Source organism: Notolepis coatsorum (genome assembly GCF_963971535.1).
Source record: "Notolepis coatsorum genome assembly, chromosome: 7".
NCBI lineage: Eukaryota > Metazoa > Chordata > Actinopteri > Aulopiformes > Paralepididae > Notolepis > Notolepis coatsorum.
In genome coordinates, this window is record NC_140171.1 from 142828974 (window position 1) to 142848196 (window position 19223).

The window sequence follows — 19223 nt, forward strand, 5'->3', positions numbered from 1 at the left end:
ATATCTACACCCTACATACCCTAATTGATAAACATATAAACCTAAATAAAACCAAAATATATGCCTGTTTTATTGACTTCCAAAAGGCTTTTGATTCTATTTGGCATACAGGACTGTTCTATAAAGTTATAGAGAGTGGTGTAGGGGGTAAAACATATGATATTATTAAATCAATGTACTCTGGTAATATGCGTAAAAATGGGCAAAAAAGAACAGAATTCTTTACCCAAGGACGAGGCGTTCGTCAGGGCTGCAACCTCAGCCCGGCACTCTTCAATATCTATATTAATGAATTGGCTAATATACTAGAAAAGTCCTCTGCCCCCGGTGTAAGTCTCCACAATCGGGAAGTGAAATGCCTGCCCTTGCAGATGACCTGGTTGTGTTGTCCCCCACAGTAGATGGCCTACAGCAGAGCCTGGACCTGCTAGAGCATTACTGTCAGACCTGGGCCCTGGCAGTAAACCCCAAAAAGACCAAAATAATGATATTCCAAAAAAGATCCAGATCTCAGGACGTCCTACCAAAGTTCTCAATTGGTACAAAACATGTAGAGTACTGCACACATTACACCTATTTAGGCCTAAAACTAAGTTCAACTGGACATTTTAAGGAAGCAGTCAATGAGCTGAGAGGGAAAGCACGCCGGGCTTTCTATGCCATAAAAAGAAATATACAAACAGAAATACCAATTCGAATCTGGTTAAAATTAATTGAATGTGTTATTGAACCAATTGCACTCTATGGCAGTGAGGTGTGGGGTCCACTTACAAAACAAGACTTTACCCAATGGGACAAACACCCCATTGAGACCCTGCATGCAGAGTTCTGTAAGATTCTCCTACATGTCCAGAGGAAAACTACAAACAATGCATGCAGGGCAGAATTAGGCCGTTACCCACTAATACTAAAAATACAAAAAAGAGCAATTAACTTTTGGACACACCTAAAACGAAGTGACCCCCTCTCGTACCATTAATCAAGCCCTGCAGTGCCAAGAGCTGAGGAGCATCAGGAACCCCCTTACCCAGCTGGTCCTGAGGCTGAGTCCACAAAACTGCTCTCTTAACACACCTCAGGAACAGAACACATCACCAAATCTATAAATCAAATGACTACACAGCTAAAACAAAACTACATCACCTATTGGAAAACACAAACAAAAGCACAGAGCAAAATGCAGTGCTATCTGGCTCTAAATCGACAGTACACCATAGCAGATTATTTGAGCATGGTGACTGATCAACAACTAAAAAGAACCTTGACAAAATACAGACTGAGGAGCACAGCCTCGCTGTTGAAAAGGGAAGGCACAGGAAAACCTGGCTCCCTGCAGAGCAAAGGCTATGCTGTCATTGCATCCTCAGTGAGCCTGAAACTGAGTTGCACTTCCTCACCAAATGTGAAAAATATAAAGATATTAGAGAAACGCATTTAAAAAAATTTGAACTAATAACAAAAGGTTTTCTTGCACTACCAGATACAGGAAAACTACCAGTCCTACTAGGGGAGGACTCAACAAGCTGTGAGCTAGCAGCAGCCTATGTTGCTGCCTGCCATAGACTGAGGGACAGTGAGTGACAGTCACCTGACATGTTATGCCGTAATATTTTATGTTCTATTTTATGATGGACCATTTGCTTTGGCAACATGTACAAGCTGCGTCATGCCAATAAAGCCACTTGAATTGAATTGAATTGAATTGAGAGAGACAGACATACTCTACACTGGTGAGAGAGAGAGCATCCTCTACACTGGTGAGAGAGAGAGAGAGAGAGAGAGAGAGAGAGAGAGAGAGAGAGAGAGAGAGAGAGAGAGAGAGAGAGAGAGAGAGAGAGAGAGAGAGAGAGAGAGAGAGAGAGAGAGAGAGAGAGAGAGAATACTCTACACTGGGGGGAGAGAGAGGGCATACTCTACACTGGTGGGAGAGAGAGAGGGGGGATAGAGAGAGGCAGAGAGAGAGGCAGAGAGAGATAGAGAGAGAGAGGGAGAGAGAGAGAGGAAGAGAGGGAGAGAGGACACAAGGAGATGTGGAGAGAGAGAGAGACACAAGGAGATGTGATACAGAGATACTTCACCTGCTTCTGTGTGTGTGTGCAGGTAGGAAGCAGGATATGTGGTTTGTGGTGGATCCTCAGACGGGAGAGAAGCAGACCAGTTTAACCACCTCATCCTCGGACTCCATCTGTCCCAACACTCCTCTACTCTACATTGGACGAACAGGTACCACATACACTTAGCTAACAGGTACCATACGCTTAGTTAACAGGTACCATACGCTTAGCTAACAGGTACCACATACACTTAGCTAAATGGTACCATACGCTTAGCTAACAGGTACCATACACTTAGCTAACAGGTACCATACGCTTAGCTAACAGGTACCATACACTTAGCGAACAGGTACCACGTACGCTTAGCTAACAGATACCATACACTTAGCTAACAGGTACCAAATGCTTAGCTAACAGGTACCATACGTTTAGCTAACAGGTACCATATCACTGCCACACGACAAAGGGTTAACCCTTTCACAACCACACTACAGAAGGTTAACCCTTTCACTACCACACTACAGACGGTTTTAGTGTGGTAGTGAAAGGGTTAAATAAAGGTAATTGTTATTGGTGTTTGTTCATGTTTCATGTTTGTGTGTGTGTGTGTGTGTGTTGTCAGAATACATGATCACCATGTACGACACCAAGACACAGGAACTGCGCTGGAACGCCACGTACAACGACTACTCCGCCCCACCTTATGACGAGAAACAAGATTACAGTAAGTCCATGTCAGAGGTTTGGATAAATGACGTTCTAACGATCTGTACACAATGCAGGGTTCGCACAAGGTCCTTGAAGTGCCTAAAGTGCTTGATTTTTTACCCAAAAAAAGGTATGGGATAGGAAAAAAAACAGCATTTAAAAGTGAATTGTATCCATCATTCGAGTGACATCATTGAAAATAAAAAATAGTGCTTGGAAAAGTACTTAAAAGTCCTTGAATTTCATTTAGCAATGTCTGTGGGAACCCTGGTTCTACTGTAGAACAATCTGTACACAATGAGCCTCTGTCTGGTACAGTAGGCAGAAGCAGACACTCTTGTTAGGCCAGTTTTAGCTGCCATTCTTCAGTAGCGAAGACTCCATATTCCACCTGGAAACCCCCCCCTGATCTCTCCTCCCTCCTCTCTCCTCTCTCCTCCCTCCCCCCTCCTCTCTCCTCTCTCCCCCCTCCTCTCTCCTCTCTCCTCTCTCCTCCCTCCTCCCTCCTCCCTCCTCTCTCCTCCCTTCTCTCTCCCCCCTACTCTCTCCTCCTCTCCTCTCTCCTCTCTCTCTCCTCCCTCCTCTCTCCTCTCCTCCCTCCTCCCTCCTCTCTCATCTCCCCTCTCCTCTCTCCTCGCTCCTCCCTCCTCTCTCCCCCCTCCTCTCCTCCCTCCTCCCTCCTCTCATCCCTCCTCTCTCCTCCCTTCTCTCTCCCCCCTCCTCTCTCCTCTCTCTTCTCTCCTCTCTCCTCTCTCCCCCCTCCTCTCCTCTCTCCTCCCTCCTCCCTCCTCTCTCCTCCCTCCTCCCTCCTCTCTCCTCCCTCCTCCCTCCTCTCTCCTCCCTTCTCTCTCCCCCCTACTCTCTCCTCCTCTCCTCTCTCTCCTCCCTCCTCTCTCCTCTCCTCCCTCCTCCCTCCTCTCTCATCTCCCCTCTCCTCTCTCCTCTCTCCTCCCTCCTCTCTCCCCCCTCCTCTCTCCTCCCTCCTCTCATCCCTCCTCTCTCCTCCCTTCTCTCTCCCCCCTCCTCTCTCCTCTCTCCTCCCTCCTCTCTCCTCTCTCCTCTCTCCCCCCTCCTCTCCTCTCTCCTCCCTCCTCCCTCCCCCCTCTTCTCTCCTCTCTCCTCTCTCCTCCCTCCTCTCTCCTCTCTCCTCTCTCCTCTCTCCCCCCTCCTCTCCTCTCTCCTCCCTCCTCTCTCCTCTCTCCCTCCTCCCTCCTCTCTCCTCCCTCCTCTCTCCCCCCTCCTCTCCTCTCTCCTCTTTCCTCTCCTCTAGAGATGGCCCACCTGGTGTCCAGCGGAGACGGTCTTGTGGTGACAGTAGACAGAGAGTCAGGTAGGGAAGGAGAAGTGTGCACATCTGTGTGTGTGTGGATGCGTGTGTGAGTGAAGGAGGAGTGTGTACATCTGTGTGTGTGTGGAATGTGGATGTGTGTGTGAGTGAAGGAGGAGTGTGCACATCTGTGTGTGTGGATGTGTGTGTGAGTGAAGGAGGAGTGTGCACATCTGTGTGTGTGTGGATGTGTGTGTGAGTGAAGGAGGAGTGTGCACATCTGTGTGTGTGTGGATGTGTGTGTGAGTGAAGGAGGAGTGTGCACATCTGTGTGTGTGTGGATGTGTGTGTGAGTGAAGGAGGAGTGTGCACATCTGTGTGTGTGTGGATGTGTGTGTGAGTGAAGGAGGAGTGTGCACATCTGTGTGTGTGTGGATGTGTGTGTGAGTGAAGGAGGAGTGTGCACATCTGTGTGTGTGTGTGTGGATGCGTGTGTGAGTGAAGGAGGAGTGTGCACATCTGTGTGTGTGTGTGTGGATGCGTGTGTGAGTGAAGGAGGAGTGTGCACATCTGTGTGTGTGTGTGTGGATGCGTGTGTGAGTGAAGGAGGAGTGTGCACATCTGTGTGTGTGTGGATGCGTGTGTGAGTGCGTGCAAGAGGTGTGCGCATGTTCTTTTGTACTTTCAACTCTGCATAAGATTCAAGATTTAAGATTTCTATTTGTCATATGCACAGTTAAACAGACAGTTTCACCAAAAATAAAGAATCTTTAAAAAAGATAAATAAAGTATACAAATAAGGCACGAGTGACATAGTACCAGTTGTTGCACATTCAGTTCACAGTATACTGGTAGCAAGGATGTAAAGTGCACTATGCATTGTTGCAAATATTGCAAATAATGGTAGTGGAGGTGACTGGAGTCACAGCAGCAGTCAGAGTGTCTGTGTAGCATTCACAGTTCAGTCAGTCAGGGGGGGGGGGTGTTCACAAGCCTGATGGCCTGTGGGTAGCAGGGTTCACACAAGGTCCTTGAAGTGCTTAAACTGCTTAAACTGCTTGATTTTTGACCAAAGAAAAAAACAGCCAATTTCTTTTTAACAAGGTGCTTAAAAAGTAATTGAAATTCAAATCAACCATTCGCATTGAGCATTTTGTTCATCCATGATCAAATTGTTCTGAATCAAGAATTTTTTTTTTTTATCTAAAGTGAAACTAATTGTCGGAAAATTGGTTTTAAGCCATAAATATTGGATCCGATTATAATTTTATTTATTTATAAACAGCATTTAAAAGTGAATTGTATCCTTTTATTTGAAAAAAAATAGTGCTTGGAAAAGTACTTGAAAGTCCTTGAATTTCATTTTGCAATGTCTGTGGGAACCCTGTGGGTGGAAAGTCCTGGCCTGTGACAGAGCGGCTCTGTGTGTCCGTGTCGTGTGGCTCTCCAGGTAACGTTCTGTGGACTCAGAACTACGGCTCCCCGGTGGTGGGCGTGTACCTGTACTCTGACTCACTGAGACACGCCCCCCACCTGTCCTTCGCCATGGAAACGCTTCGCTACCTCACCTTTGCTTCGGCCAATGACCAGGCGGACGCTCACCACCCGCACACACAGCACACCCTGAAGTGGAGCTATCAGTTTGTGAAGGAGCAGGCCAGCGCACAGACACAACTAGTGTAAGAGGACTTGATGCACACACGAGTGAGTGTCCATGCTAGGGGTGTGACGATGCATCGATTCTAATGTGACGATTCAACTGCATCGATTTGAATATGTTAGAATCGATTATAATAGAAATTGATCGAAATTAAAAGAAGAAAACAATATTTTATTTAAAAAAAAATTTGGGTATTGTTTTTATTGACCTATAGTCCATTCCTGCAGAGTGAATCGGTTCCCCCAGCCACATTTGTGTATAATTTTCTTTTTTGGGAATTAACTGATAAGAAAATGAATCGAAAACTAATCGAATCGAATCGTGGTCAAATGAAGAGATTTCATGATGCATTGAATCGTCGCCTGAATAATCGTAATAGAAATTAATCGTTGTGAGGTGGCATCGTTACACCCCTAGTACATGATGCACATAAACATACATGGGGCTAGAACCCATGCACACTCACTCAGGACATTACCCTGAAGAACACTGATGTTGATCCTTCCAGCAGTGATCCTGTGTGTGTTTGCTTGTCACCACAGTGCCACCCTTTACGTTGGCAAGCTGGACTCCCACCTCTACGCCTCTACTTCACTGGTCCACCAGGGCGTCTCATTGGTGGTGAGTATCACTTATTAATCTCCCTCTATAGGGAGACTGTAGGAGGAGCTGAGATGGAGAAAGAGAAGGGGGTTCATGCATAGATATATATATATAAACACTAGATGGCGCAAGGTTCCCGCGTAGTTCACCGGCGGCCATCTTGCTACAGTTAAAGGGGAACTATCTTATAAATGGCCTTTTTGAGTGTTTAGCATTGTTTCCTAGCTATGTGAACTTATATTAATATGATCTATGTCTCAAAATTCTCATATTGGCGCATTCTTCCAATTCTCCTCTCACAATATTCACCCTCACTGAACTGAGTCATTTGAAAATGTGCGCGATATGTGATGTCAGAAAGACACCGCTGCATGTTAATGTTCAGGCGGCGGGACCCGGCGCAGTGGTTTAGGAGCCCAGGCTCAAAACGGCTCGAGATCTTGAGGTAGAAAAATGCTGTTTTTGAGGACTTGATTAGAAATACAAAACAATGAATAAAAAAAATATATATATTACAGAGGTGTTCCATAGACTCACAGGAATTGTGTAAAAGTGCCCAAATAGTGAAAGAAATAGTAAAATAGTTCCCCTTTAACTACTGCTAAGCCATAAGGTCCCGCTTTTCTTTATCATAAAACGATCAATAGAGACCGTATTAGATCCCCATGTGGGGTATCATTGGAAAGCCACACTCATTGGCTACAACCCTGTCCAAAGATGTTAGAGATCGACAAATGATTGACGGAGCGAGAGTCCCGGGAGTCGGGGGTGGTAATGTGTACTTTGGCGCACGCCTCACATATCGGCATGTAACTCGAGAACCGCTGAACGGATTTTGTCACCTGAAAGGGCAATCAACAAATAGGGCTTTAATTCTATCTATATATTCTATTAAAAGAAATGCACACCCGAGCCGCTATAGATCGGCAAAGTGGCATCGCGAATCGTCCTCATGTGGGCCCTTGGATGTTAACACTTTCCGTGCCACACACGAGAATACTCAGGTTTATTAATAGGTGGTTGAAAGCCACTCACGAGATTTCTCTGATTATTATTTTTTTTTAGCAATCTGAAATCATATTGCATCACCCGAGCCTACCCGAGTATAGCCGAGCGGCGCCTGCGATCATTGTGGAAAAAAGCGCCCCCTGTCGTCTCCCAGATGACATAAGGGATTTTGGAATGGACTCAATGAAAATGAATGGGGAAAAAAATCCGGTACTCCACATTTTCCAGTCCACTGATGCAGCCGGGGTTATCAGAGTTCATTCTGGATCCTCTGAGCCCCGCGGATCATGGAGTTCTACTGTATCGTGTTGGATCCATACACTTATCGATTTTTTCGAATGGTGATCAGGAATTGGAATATACCAGTTGGATACCATCTGATGTCAGGTAAGGACTCTATGTTATCAGTGTTAGGATAATCAGACAAATTTTGCTGAAGTTATAAGCTGTTTTGTGAAATGTCCTCTTTCGGTTTCACTGTAAAAGTCAGAGAGGAAATCAACGGGGCGATTATCCGTGCGCGGCCCGAATGTGCTTGCGTGCACGTATAATATTGATCATCTAGCGTTTATTTGAAAACGATTCATAAAAAGGCAGACGAATATCAACGTTGTGGAATATTCCAGTAAAAGACGATTTTCATAGAATGCTCCAGAATGGGCTGTTTTTTATCTGAAAACGGGTGCTTTTCTAAATGCTCTGAAACGGAAATGACGCGATAAAAAAACAATCTGCCTTGACAGCACTGACTGGAAAATAGTCTTTGATAATGCGATGGGCAGATTAGACACATAGCCATAATTTAAAACATAGATTAGGCGATATTAACGTTAACATTGGCGCCGATGGTGGCATTCAGCGGGTAAAAAGGAAAACCCGGCGTGGCGCTCAAAGTGTTAAGAGGGTAATTTTTTTTTTCTTCTTTTTAGCCAAGAGTAAAGACCATAACCCTATCAAAACAGCGGTCAAAGTGTATATTTTCATTTTTACCAATGTTTTATACTATTGACCGAAAATAAGAATTTATCTAAAAAATGCGAATTATATCTCTTTTATCGTAAAACCGCAAGGAAATGACTAAATCCAGATTTAACCCTGCCATTGGAAAGAGGAGCCCTTTCCCTATCCATATATGTATGATTTGGCCATAATAAGGTCAAGGTCAAGTTTAAGGTCAAATATGAATTTATAATTAAAATCGATTATAATTTATTACTGTATCTACAAATCCTTCTGTTTAATCATCTTCCCTTTATTCATTTGCTTAGATTTTCTTTACACTTGATCTCAAGAAGGTGGTGAATGAGCTCAGTGAGCTAAATCAAAAGAACCTCAACGTTTTCATGGTGTTATTCACCGGCACAGATGCAAAAATAAATCATTCTCCTTTTTTTCATTACAATTTACTCAAGCCTAGTAACAGACACAATATTTCTGACACTGGAAATACATACCCCCAGGTCCCTAGATGTTCCTAGATACAAGAACATGCTAATTGGCCTTGTAGAAGTGGAGCAATCTTCCATTTACTTAGGCATGTACCTTTAGACGAAATTTCTGAAAATGGGGCTACAGCTTAACAGGTTAAGGTGAGTGATCTGCACAAACAAAAATAGTCTTAACTCGCTGAAATCTTGACGGATTTACAAACGGTTTGGTTTATTACAAACATATTTGTATTTTTCTTTTCATATGAAAGTCCATTATAAGTATGCAGTATCAGTGTTTCCCATTAATTACCTAGACGGTGGCGTCCCGCCACAGTTTTATAATGAACTGGGGGAAACAAATTTATATAAAGTTTGCCAATAGGGATGTATCAGTAGTATTGGCAGTGGTAGTAGTCGTAATAGTGATCCAGTACATATTATTTATAAAAAAAAAAAAAAGAAAAACAGTTCAACACAGGTAACCACTTTTGCTTCATTTCTTTGATGGCTCAAATGTATGCTCTAGTCTAGTGAGTTGATTTAGTTTTTTGAGCACAAAGTTCATCATAGATCTGGCCTCTTTATTTTGCTCTCAAAGTGCACCAGATTGATGCATTTAACTTTAAAATGTAAAAAAATTAAAAAAGAATCCGGGGGAGCATCATTGCCCCTGGACCCCCTAGAGGCTCCGAGGTTCACCCACCACAGTCTCACAAAATCCTGTGGGAAACACTGCAGTATGATAACTACATTATAAAAGAAATTTTTATTTAAAATTGATCAAATTGAGCAAGCTATGGTTATTTCAATAGTACATGCACTAACATTGCACTATAGACATTCATGTTATGAGGGCGGCCGGGTAGCGCAGTGGACTAACCGTCTGTCTACCACCGCAGAGACAGTGGGATCGAATCCGGCTGCCGCGGTACCTCCGGCTTGGTCGGTCGTCCATACTGACACAATTGGCAGCGGGTGGAAACCCGGCGAGGGTGGGTCCTGGTCATTGTAAACAGCGACTCCTACAGGTCGGTCAGGGCGCCTGCACAGCGAGGGAGGGAACTGGGGGAGGTAGTGTGATCCTCCCACGCGTTACACTTCCCCAGTGAGAGTCCTCGCTGTCAGGTGAAAAGAGGCGGCTGGCTGTCTCCTATGTATCGGAGGAAGCATGTGATAGACTTCAGCGCTCCCTAGACCGGCAAGTGGGGGGCAAATGCGCGCAACGACCAGGAAGGGGAGGGGGGAATTGGCATAACGACTAAATTGGGATGGGAGAAAAATACAGAAAAATAGGAGGAGGGCGGCTGGGTGGCGTAGCAGAGATTGCGCTCGTCACCAATGGTAGCGGGTGGAAGTCGATGGGTGGGGATTGGACGTTGTGGACAGCGACTCCTACAGGTCGGTTGGGTGACGCCTGCACAGCAGAGACAGGAAGTATTGGGGGCAGCGTGAGCCTCCCACGCGTTACTCCTCGCCACTGAGAGTCCGCGCTGTCTGGTGAAAAGATGCAACAGGCTGCCTCCTCGTGTACCGGAGGGGACACGTGATGCAAGGCTTCTATCCTCACTACAGCCAACCAGTGGGAGGCATAGTCTAGCAACGTTCAAGACAGGGGAGGGGAGAATTGAAGGGGAGAAATGGCAATACGAAATTGGGATGGGAGAAAAAATAGAAAAATAAGGAGAAAAAGTGGATAAAAAAAGAATAGGAGGAGAAAAAGTAGATACAAAAAAAAATACATTCATGTTATGAGTGGGCATGCTGCCCGTGGCAAGATGGCCGCCATGTGGCAACGTCAATCTCTGTTGGCCAGCAGCGCGGGTGAATCATCTAGTCTTTATATATACATATCTGGGTTCACGTACCAGGCCAGTGTGGGGTACGTACGTGGGGTTCACTACACGGTCTCTCTGGGCGCGGGAGTGGATTGATTTCTGATTGAACAGCTGATTGAACTGATTGATTTCTGTGTCAGTTGTTTTGTTAGCCAGTGGTTGGAGTAAGTAAGTGTGCAGGTGGTTGATCTGACTTGTCTCCACGCCAGCCTCGGGGGCTGACCCTGGCACGCATCGAGGGTCCGCTGACAGCGGGGGTCACCGTCAGAGAGAGAGGAGAGTGTGACATCACCCCACCCACCGACATACGCTACCCTCCAGGGAGCACCACCAGTCAGCACAACCACTGGCTGCTCATAGGTACACACACACACACACACACACACACACACACACACACACACACACACACACACACACACACACACACACACACACACACACACACACACACACACACACACACACACACACACACACACATATATACACACACACATATATACACACGCACGCACACACACACACACACATATCTATATACACACACACACACACACACACACACACACACACACACACACACACACACACACACATATATGTTATTGTCCACTATACTATGAGTTGCGTCAAAAGTTATTTGACAGGTGTAAAAACCTTGACTTAATGTGGTTTAGTGATGCAGATAGATTAAAATGGATTTTTGATCACAGGGTATTTGCACTTGCTGAATATTTAGAGAAAGCTTGTGATAAACACACGAAAATATGTATTTTGGCCTCTGATCATGTGCACTGGACTGTCAATGAAATATTTATATTTATATTTATTTATTTGCACTAGCACTAAATGCACTTGGGACAATGATGGTATGTTATTATTATTGAGGACATTGGGACATTGATACTTTATTATTATATTACTATTATTAGTGACATTATTATTTTGCACATGCTATATTTTATGTTTGTATGCCAGTGGTGATGTTCCTAACAAATTTTCGTTGTACCAACAATGACAAATACAGATCTATTCTATTCTATTAGAAATCCTGGGAAGTGATTGTTATGTTCAATTGTTGTTTTTGGTGTCGTCGGATATGACACGAAAATAAAATGTCATTCATTTATTCATTCATTCATTCATTCATTCTCACACACACACACACACACACACACACACACACACACACACACACACACACACACACACACACACATATATATACACACACATATATATATACACACACACACACACACATGCGCGCGCACACACACACACACACACACACACACACACACACACACACACACACACTACCACAGATGGAAATCCTTATCTGCATTTAACTTTCTGTATGTGTGTGTGTATATATATGTATATATGTGTGTGTTTGTGTGTGTGTGTGTGGATGTGTGTGGATGTGTGTGTGTATGTGTGTGTGTGAATGTGAATGTGTGTGCGTGTGTGTGTGTGTGTGGATGTGTGAATAAATGTGTGTGTGTGTGTGTGTGTATGCGTGTGTGCGTGTGTGCGTGTGTGTGTGTGTGTGTGTGTGTGTGTGTGTGTGTGTGTGTGTGTGTCAGGCCACCACGAGCTGCCTCCAGTCGCCCACACCACCATGCTGAGAGAGTTCCCTGCCAGCCTGCAGAGAGCTGGTGATGCCGTCATCCCTCCTCGGACCCCTTCGCCTCCGCCCTCCTCCCCCGTCTCCCACTACCACCAGCAGCGCGTACGTCACTTATTACGAATGAATGAATGAATGAATTCTTTTATTTAGAATGTTTACAAATAAATAAACAATAAACAAAGAATTTTTCGAAATGTTTACAAATAAACAAGGGAAAAGGATAGGTTTGAGCCAAAAGGCTTAAGGTGCTCCCATAGTCGAGCAGACTGTACACAGAGCAGACTCTGCGGAGGTCCGCGCGGCTCTTTGAGCTTTCATAGTCGAGCAGATCTCAGCGGACGTCCGCGGTCTATTTCCTACATTTCTTGCACCAGTTTTACTACATTTCCCACAATTCTGTCTGTTCTACTGTACTGGCAGATCAGAGGGAACATTATCAGCGAGAGAGAGAGAGAGAGAGAGAGAGAGAGAGAGAGAGAGAGAGAGAGAGAGAGAGAGAGAGAGAGAGAGAGAGAGCGAGAGCGCGCTTCACGGGCTCATCTCTCTCCTCGCGCCACCAATCGCTCGCGCAGTGTCACATTTAATGCAGTTCGATGTCAACCAAAACGCCGAGCAGCGTTTTGTGTGACACCAAGTCAGCGGCGCGGATGTCCGCGCGTCAGGAAATAGGAGCTTCGCACCTGTGGGTCTGCTGTCCGCTGAGATCAAAGCTCAAATAGCCGCGCGGACCTCCGCGGAGTCTGCTCTGTGTACAGTCTGCTCGACTATGGGAGCACCTTTATAGAACAACCTACCCCTGATTCAAAAACAAATTCAAAAAAGTTAAAGTTTGCAAAATAAAACAAACAAACAAACAAACAAACAAACAATCAACAATCAACAAAAACCGTTCCCGAAAAGAACATTAACACATTAACTGCCACAGAGTTTGCCCGTCTCATACCACTCTCTGCCACCACTCTAAGCCTATGGAGATGTTCACCTTCTTTGCAGGGCTATAACTTTTTAAATTGTATTGCTAAATTGACATTACTATGGCCCATTCAACATCGATTATCTATCATTCAGGATGTAGGAACGTTATACTTTTTCATTCATAGATTCATACGAAAATACCGTCTAGAATATAAATATGTTTTTATCGTTTTCTGCAGTAATTCCTAGAACGTGAGTTATAGGCATAAACGCATATATAGATTATCAACTGCCGTTTGTTGCCGATACACGCTATATTAAAAATTTCAACTGTACATGATCCTAAACGTTATTATGACTTATCATGCGCGTATGAACGGGGGCGGGGGGTCGTTTATAATTCCGTGATCGTCAGTAAATGCTTTATGTAGTATGGGTGATATATTGATCAGAGCAGTTTGCATTAATAATAATAAACAAACACGCTGAAAATGATGTCAGCGTCCTCTTACCGTTCGCCGATGAGACTGGAGGAAAAAGATCCCACTTATTTGGGCGGCTACGTGGCGTAGTGGGCAAGGCGCTCGCCACGAAATCTGGAGACGCTGGGCTTGCCTGTTCGAGCCCAGCGCTCCACATTTGCTTTCAGTTTAGCTGGTCGTCCGTACTAATACACATTGGCCGTATTAGGGGGTGGGAAACTGATGGGTGGGGATCGGGCGTTGTGGACAGCGACTCCTACAGGTCGGTTGGTGCGCCTGTGCAGTAGAATCAGGAAGTATCGGAGGCAGTGTGAGCCTCCCACGCGTTACTCCTCGCCACTGAGAGATCGAGCTGCGCAGGTGAAAAGATGCGACTGCTGTTCCCCCTAGTACCGGAGGGGACTTGTGCTATGTATGACTTAGTCCACATTGCAGCCGGCTTGTGGGAGGCAAGAAACAGCGTTCGTGACAGGGGAGGGTTGAATTGGATGATACGAAATTGGGATGGGAGAAAATATAGAAATGGGGAAAAAAATGGATAAAAAAAAAAAGATCCCACTTATTTGATGGCGACCTACTAGATCCATTTCCGGTTTGTATAATAATAATAAACGCCAAAATCATATAGATTATTGAGTTATGGCAGCGATCGATATACACGGATGTGTGTCTAGAGTCCTGCAACAATATGTGAGTGCCGGACGCATTTGCCAGATGCACAGAGATCTCCAGAGATCCATTTCCGGTTGTAACTCGCCGATCATCCACCAGGCGGCCGTATTGAAGCGTTGCAGAGAATTGTGCAGGCTCCCACTGTATCAGCCGAGGCTGGGTGAGGGAATTCTGAATACCATGGCGAAAAAATGAAATATGATCTCAATAACGTCGTACGCCGTGGAATGGCAGAATTAGCATGACCTTGAAACACGTTGTACGACGTTATTGGCGCCAGATGTGTTAAGCCAACATAGGAAAATCAATACTTAATCTGCAACTTAACTTACATCCTCCTTCAATACCTCCTCGACGCACAGATACCCCTTCCTCAAAGGGACAGTGTCATAGAATAGAATAGAATAGAATAGAATAGAATAGAATAGAAATCCTTTAATAATCCAGAGGGAAATTCGGCACTACAGATCGCTCACATTGAACAACAATAAACATTTAGGTAGTCAATAGGACTAAAGTAAGAATAAGAATATAATAATATTAAAAATAAGAATAAAATAGAATAAAGAATAAAATACGGTTCGGGATATACATTCTGGTATGTATATACATTCTAAAATCTTAAATATACAACTATCCAGCCAAAATATACAGAGATATACAGTAAAATGTACAGTAATAAGTGGAAAAATGTCAAGTGTCCAGGTCGGAAGATTTTGAGAAGTGTAAAATGTTAAAGTGTCCAGGAAGATTTATCCCGGCTGTACGGTCACCCTGTGCTCAGTGATGCAGTGAGGCACAGTGATGCGTTATAGAGTCTGATGGCTGTTCGGAATGGAGGACTTCCTGTGCCGTTCAGTGCTACAGTGGTGCAGGTGGTTAGCGCTGTTGCCTCACAGCAAGAAGGCCCTCGGTTCCAACCCCCCAATGGAAGGCTTTTCTGTGTGAGTTTTCATGTTCTCCCCATGGGTTCTGCTGGTGGGTTTCCTCCAGGTGCTCCGCTTTCCTCCCACACCACAAAGACATGCATACATTGTGGCCAGAGTTATGTCCCCTAAATGAACATTCCATTACATTTTCGGTCGACCTCATCTCACTCCTTCTCTCACATTCCTACCGTCAAAGATACGCGCAGGAGGGCGCCCTCGTGGCGCATACCATAGTGCCTCGCGCACCTACGCGGCCGACCCGGGTTCGATCCCAGCTCCCGTCGTTATTTGTCGCATGTCCTCCCCACCTCTCCTCCCGTTCGCCCTCTCCTCTGTCGGTCCTGCGTGACCAATAAAGCTGTAAAAATGCTAAAAAAAAATTCAAAAAAGATACGCGCAGGAAGGACTTCCAAATGAATCACATTTTCATTATCTGTCTATCCGTCTGTCTATCTTCTCGCCCCCTCCTTAAGTACCAGACTATGAGCCATGGCAGCGGTGAGAGAGGCAGATTGGGTGTGGATGAAGAGACTCCTGTCCGGGGGGGGAGGCCGTCCACGGTGCTGCCCGTGTCCCTGTCTCAGAACCCACTGACTCTGGCTGTCCTGTGCACCCTGCTCCTGGGGGGGTGGCTGGCCTTCGCTCTCACCTACCCCACTGTGAGTCCCGGGGGACCCGTCTGTTATATTTAAAATGCCGGAAAATAGTCTTTAGAATTTTCAACTGAACAGCGGGGAAGGGTCAAGCTGCTTTTAACCCTTTCACTACCACACTACAGAATGTTAACCCTTTCACTACCACACTACTGTGGTTTTTGAAAGGGTTAACCTTCTGTAGTGTGGTAGTGAAAGGGTTAACCTTCTGTAGTGTGGTTTTGAAAAGGGTTAACCGTCTGTATTGTCGCCGTGAAAGGTTTAAAAATCTATATTACAAAATGAATCATCTGTAATTGTGTGTGTGTGTGTGTGTGTGTGTGTGTGTGTGTGTGTGTGTGTGTCTCCAGCGTGCATCTCAACAGCAGAAAGCTCAAAGGCAGCTGGAACGAGCTCTAGAATCTCACCTCCAGCAGATGCAGATCCCCGCGACGCCCTCCTCAGACACACAGGCCTCCAGCGGTAAGCGGCTGTTGTGGAATATATATATATATTTATTTTTTTCAAATTTCTCTGTTTTTCTCCCCGTCCCAATTTAGTCGTTTAGTGTGTGAATTACGTTAATCCCACAATTACTCAACTGCACTCAATATTTAAATACCAATGCTAGTCTAAATAAATGTAGACAGACAATGTATGTATTAAAAAAAAAAAAAAAAAAAAAAATAATAATAATAATAATAATAATAATAATAATAATAATAATAATAATAATAATAATAATAATAATAATAATAATAATAATAATAATAATAATAATAATAATAATAATGCAATAAAAGTCTGAAAATGAAGGGATTATGTCCATGAGTGTCATTTTTAGAAATTAAGGCCTGCCTCTTATATAAGGCTCTCTCTAATAAAGGCCTGGTGCTCTTTGCAGCTGAGGTAAATAGAAGACCCGTCCTATATTTAAGGATTTACGGTAGTATAAACGACCAGCCAAGCTGGTAGCAACGCTGAGAGCTGCGCTCGAACCCAGCATCTCCTGTGTTGGTGACGAGCGCAATCTCCGCTACGCCACCTGACCGCCTTGTTGTGGAATATTTTAAATGAGCCAAGACAGTGAACTGTAGAAATTCAGATTCAGAGTCAAATTGTATAAAAAAATAAATAACATGGTTTTATTTCTGTGGCCACAGAAAACTATCCTCAGTTTACAACCAGCAGGGTTCGCACAAGGTCCTTGAAGTGCTTAAAGTGCTTGATTTTTTACCAAAAAAAGCCAATGCCTGGAATTCCTTGAAAACAGCCCATTTTTTAACAAGGTGCTTAACACATTGACCGCCAAAATCGCTTTACAGCGTTATTGTCCGCCATGCGTTGACCGCCAGACCTCGCTGTACAGCGTTATTGAGATCAATATTTCATTTTTTTGCCATGGCATTCATAATTCATATATACACGCTGCAGCTGGACCCTATAGGTGACGGCAACGACGGCTCAATACCGCCGCCTGGTGGATGGTCGGGCGAGTTACACTCGCTTACAGGATATGGCTGATGTGCGTCGATTAAACTCATCCGGCCGTCAGATATCGTTGCATGACTCCCGACAGACACAATGTACATAATGGATCGCTTTCTAAACTTAATAATCGATATGATTTCGGCGTTTATTGCGACATACAAACCGGAAATGGACCTAGGCGATCAGCGTCGCATGCTTGGGATCTTTCACCGCCAGTCTCTTTGACCCACGGTAAGAGGAATATAACGTTATTTTCAACCCAATTGTGAGTTTCCTTGTGAGCAAACCGATCTGATCAATATATCACCCAACCTACATAAAGCATTTACTGATGATCGGGGAATTATAAACGACCCCCCTTTCCTCCACGCATGATGAAGCATAACGTATACCGATCATATACAGTTGAATTTTTGTATATAGCGTGTATAGGGAAGAAACGCCAATCGATAATCTATATATGCGTTTAGGCCTATAACTCACGTTCTAGGAATTACTGCAGAAAACGATAAGAACATACTTATATTCTAGAAGGTATTTTTGTATGAATGTATGAATGAAAAAGTATAACGTTCCTACATCCTGAACGATAGATAATCGATGTTGAATGGGCCATAGTAATGTCAATATAGCAATACAATTTCAAAAGTGATAGCCCTGCAAAGAAGGTGAGCCACTCCATAGGGTTATAGTGCTGGCAGAGAGGGGCATGAGAGGGGCAAACTGCCCGGCGGGCAAAGTGTTAATAAGTCCTTTAAATTCAAATCAACCATTCGCATTGAATGTTTTGTTCATCCATGATCAAATAGTTCTGAATCAAGAATTTATAAAATTTTATTTAAAGTGTAACTAATTGTCGGAAATTGGTTTTAACTCATTCAGAGCCATGCCCATATGACCAAATTAGGGCTTGTAGGCCAGCGCTTTAATCAATGGGAGGACGGGGATATTTGCGAATGCTTAAACTATATCTTAAATTATGGCTATGGGTCTAATACACCCGTCGCTTATCAATGACTTGCTTGCAGTCAACATGTACGAAACGGATTGTTTTTTCATCTGTACATTTCCGTTTTAAGCTTCGGGGCCGAGATTCGATTTTAATTCGAAGCTTCGACATAAAAAAAACTAAAACAAAATATTAATTACATTTTTTTTCTTTTTTTATGTTGTGGGACTTGTACAGCACTTTGTTCAACTTTGTCAGTGCTGTAAAGTTTAAACCCTTTTAAATCTTAGACAAACGAAACACTTTGCTTTCATGAAATATTGTAAGCCGTCATTTGAGGCTATATAAAAGCAGCACAATGAACACAAATCTGTCAGTGCCGAGTCCGACCTCATCTTAAATAACAAACAGCATTGCTTGTTGTAATTAACACTTTCTCTGCCAAGGACGCCTAAACTCGTCATTTCCCGCCATGCTCATTCTGCCAATTACGCCGTAACACGTCATTGAGATCAATATTTCAAAAATCTGTGATCGCAATCATATTTCTCCCCCGGAGACTTGAGATCAACTGTTGATCCCCTCTCAACTCCAACGGTTCAAGAGCGCCATCTGGTGGCCGATCGGCGGATTGCCCAAACCGGAAACGGAAGCTGGTGCTCATTCCAATTCGGTCCGATCACTCGCTAATAGTCCCGGGACTCGAGCTAGACACAATGGATAGCAATCCGTTACCAATAACTCGATAAACAACATGATTTGGACGTATATACTATTATACAACCTGGAGATGGATCGCATATTTCAACATCCCATAATAGGAATATTTCTGCTCCACGCTCATCACCCAACACTACGAGGAAGCTACGGTAAGTTTCAGCGTTTTTTTTTAACGTGTTCGATACTAACTGCTCTAATGATCATATCACCCACACTAGATGAATCATCTAAC

The 19223-nt window shown here is 44.1% G+C and overlaps 1 protein-coding gene across 1 annotated transcript in view; it reads left to right on the top strand.

The window, feature by feature from the left end:
• ern2 (endoplasmic reticulum to nucleus signaling 2) overlaps nt 1-19223 on the top strand; it is a gene marked incomplete at its 5' end in the record, with an annotated part of 59123 nt that overhangs the window by 12652 nt on the left and 27248 nt on the right. The window contains 9 exons of the mRNA XM_084318421.1: nt 2101-2223; nt 2677-2778; nt 4033-4092; nt 5480-5708; nt 6232-6310; nt 10775-10925; nt 12158-12303; nt 15673-15858; nt 16203-16314. Coding sequence (XP_084174547.1) covers nt 2101-2223; nt 2677-2778; nt 4033-4092; nt 5480-5708; nt 6232-6310; nt 10775-10925; nt 12158-12303; nt 15673-15858; nt 16203-16314 — 1188 coding nt within the window. The remainder of the gene's footprint in view (nt 1-2100; nt 2224-2676; nt 2779-4032; nt 4093-5479; nt 5709-6231; nt 6311-10774; nt 10926-12157; nt 12304-15672; nt 15859-16202; nt 16315-19223) is intronic.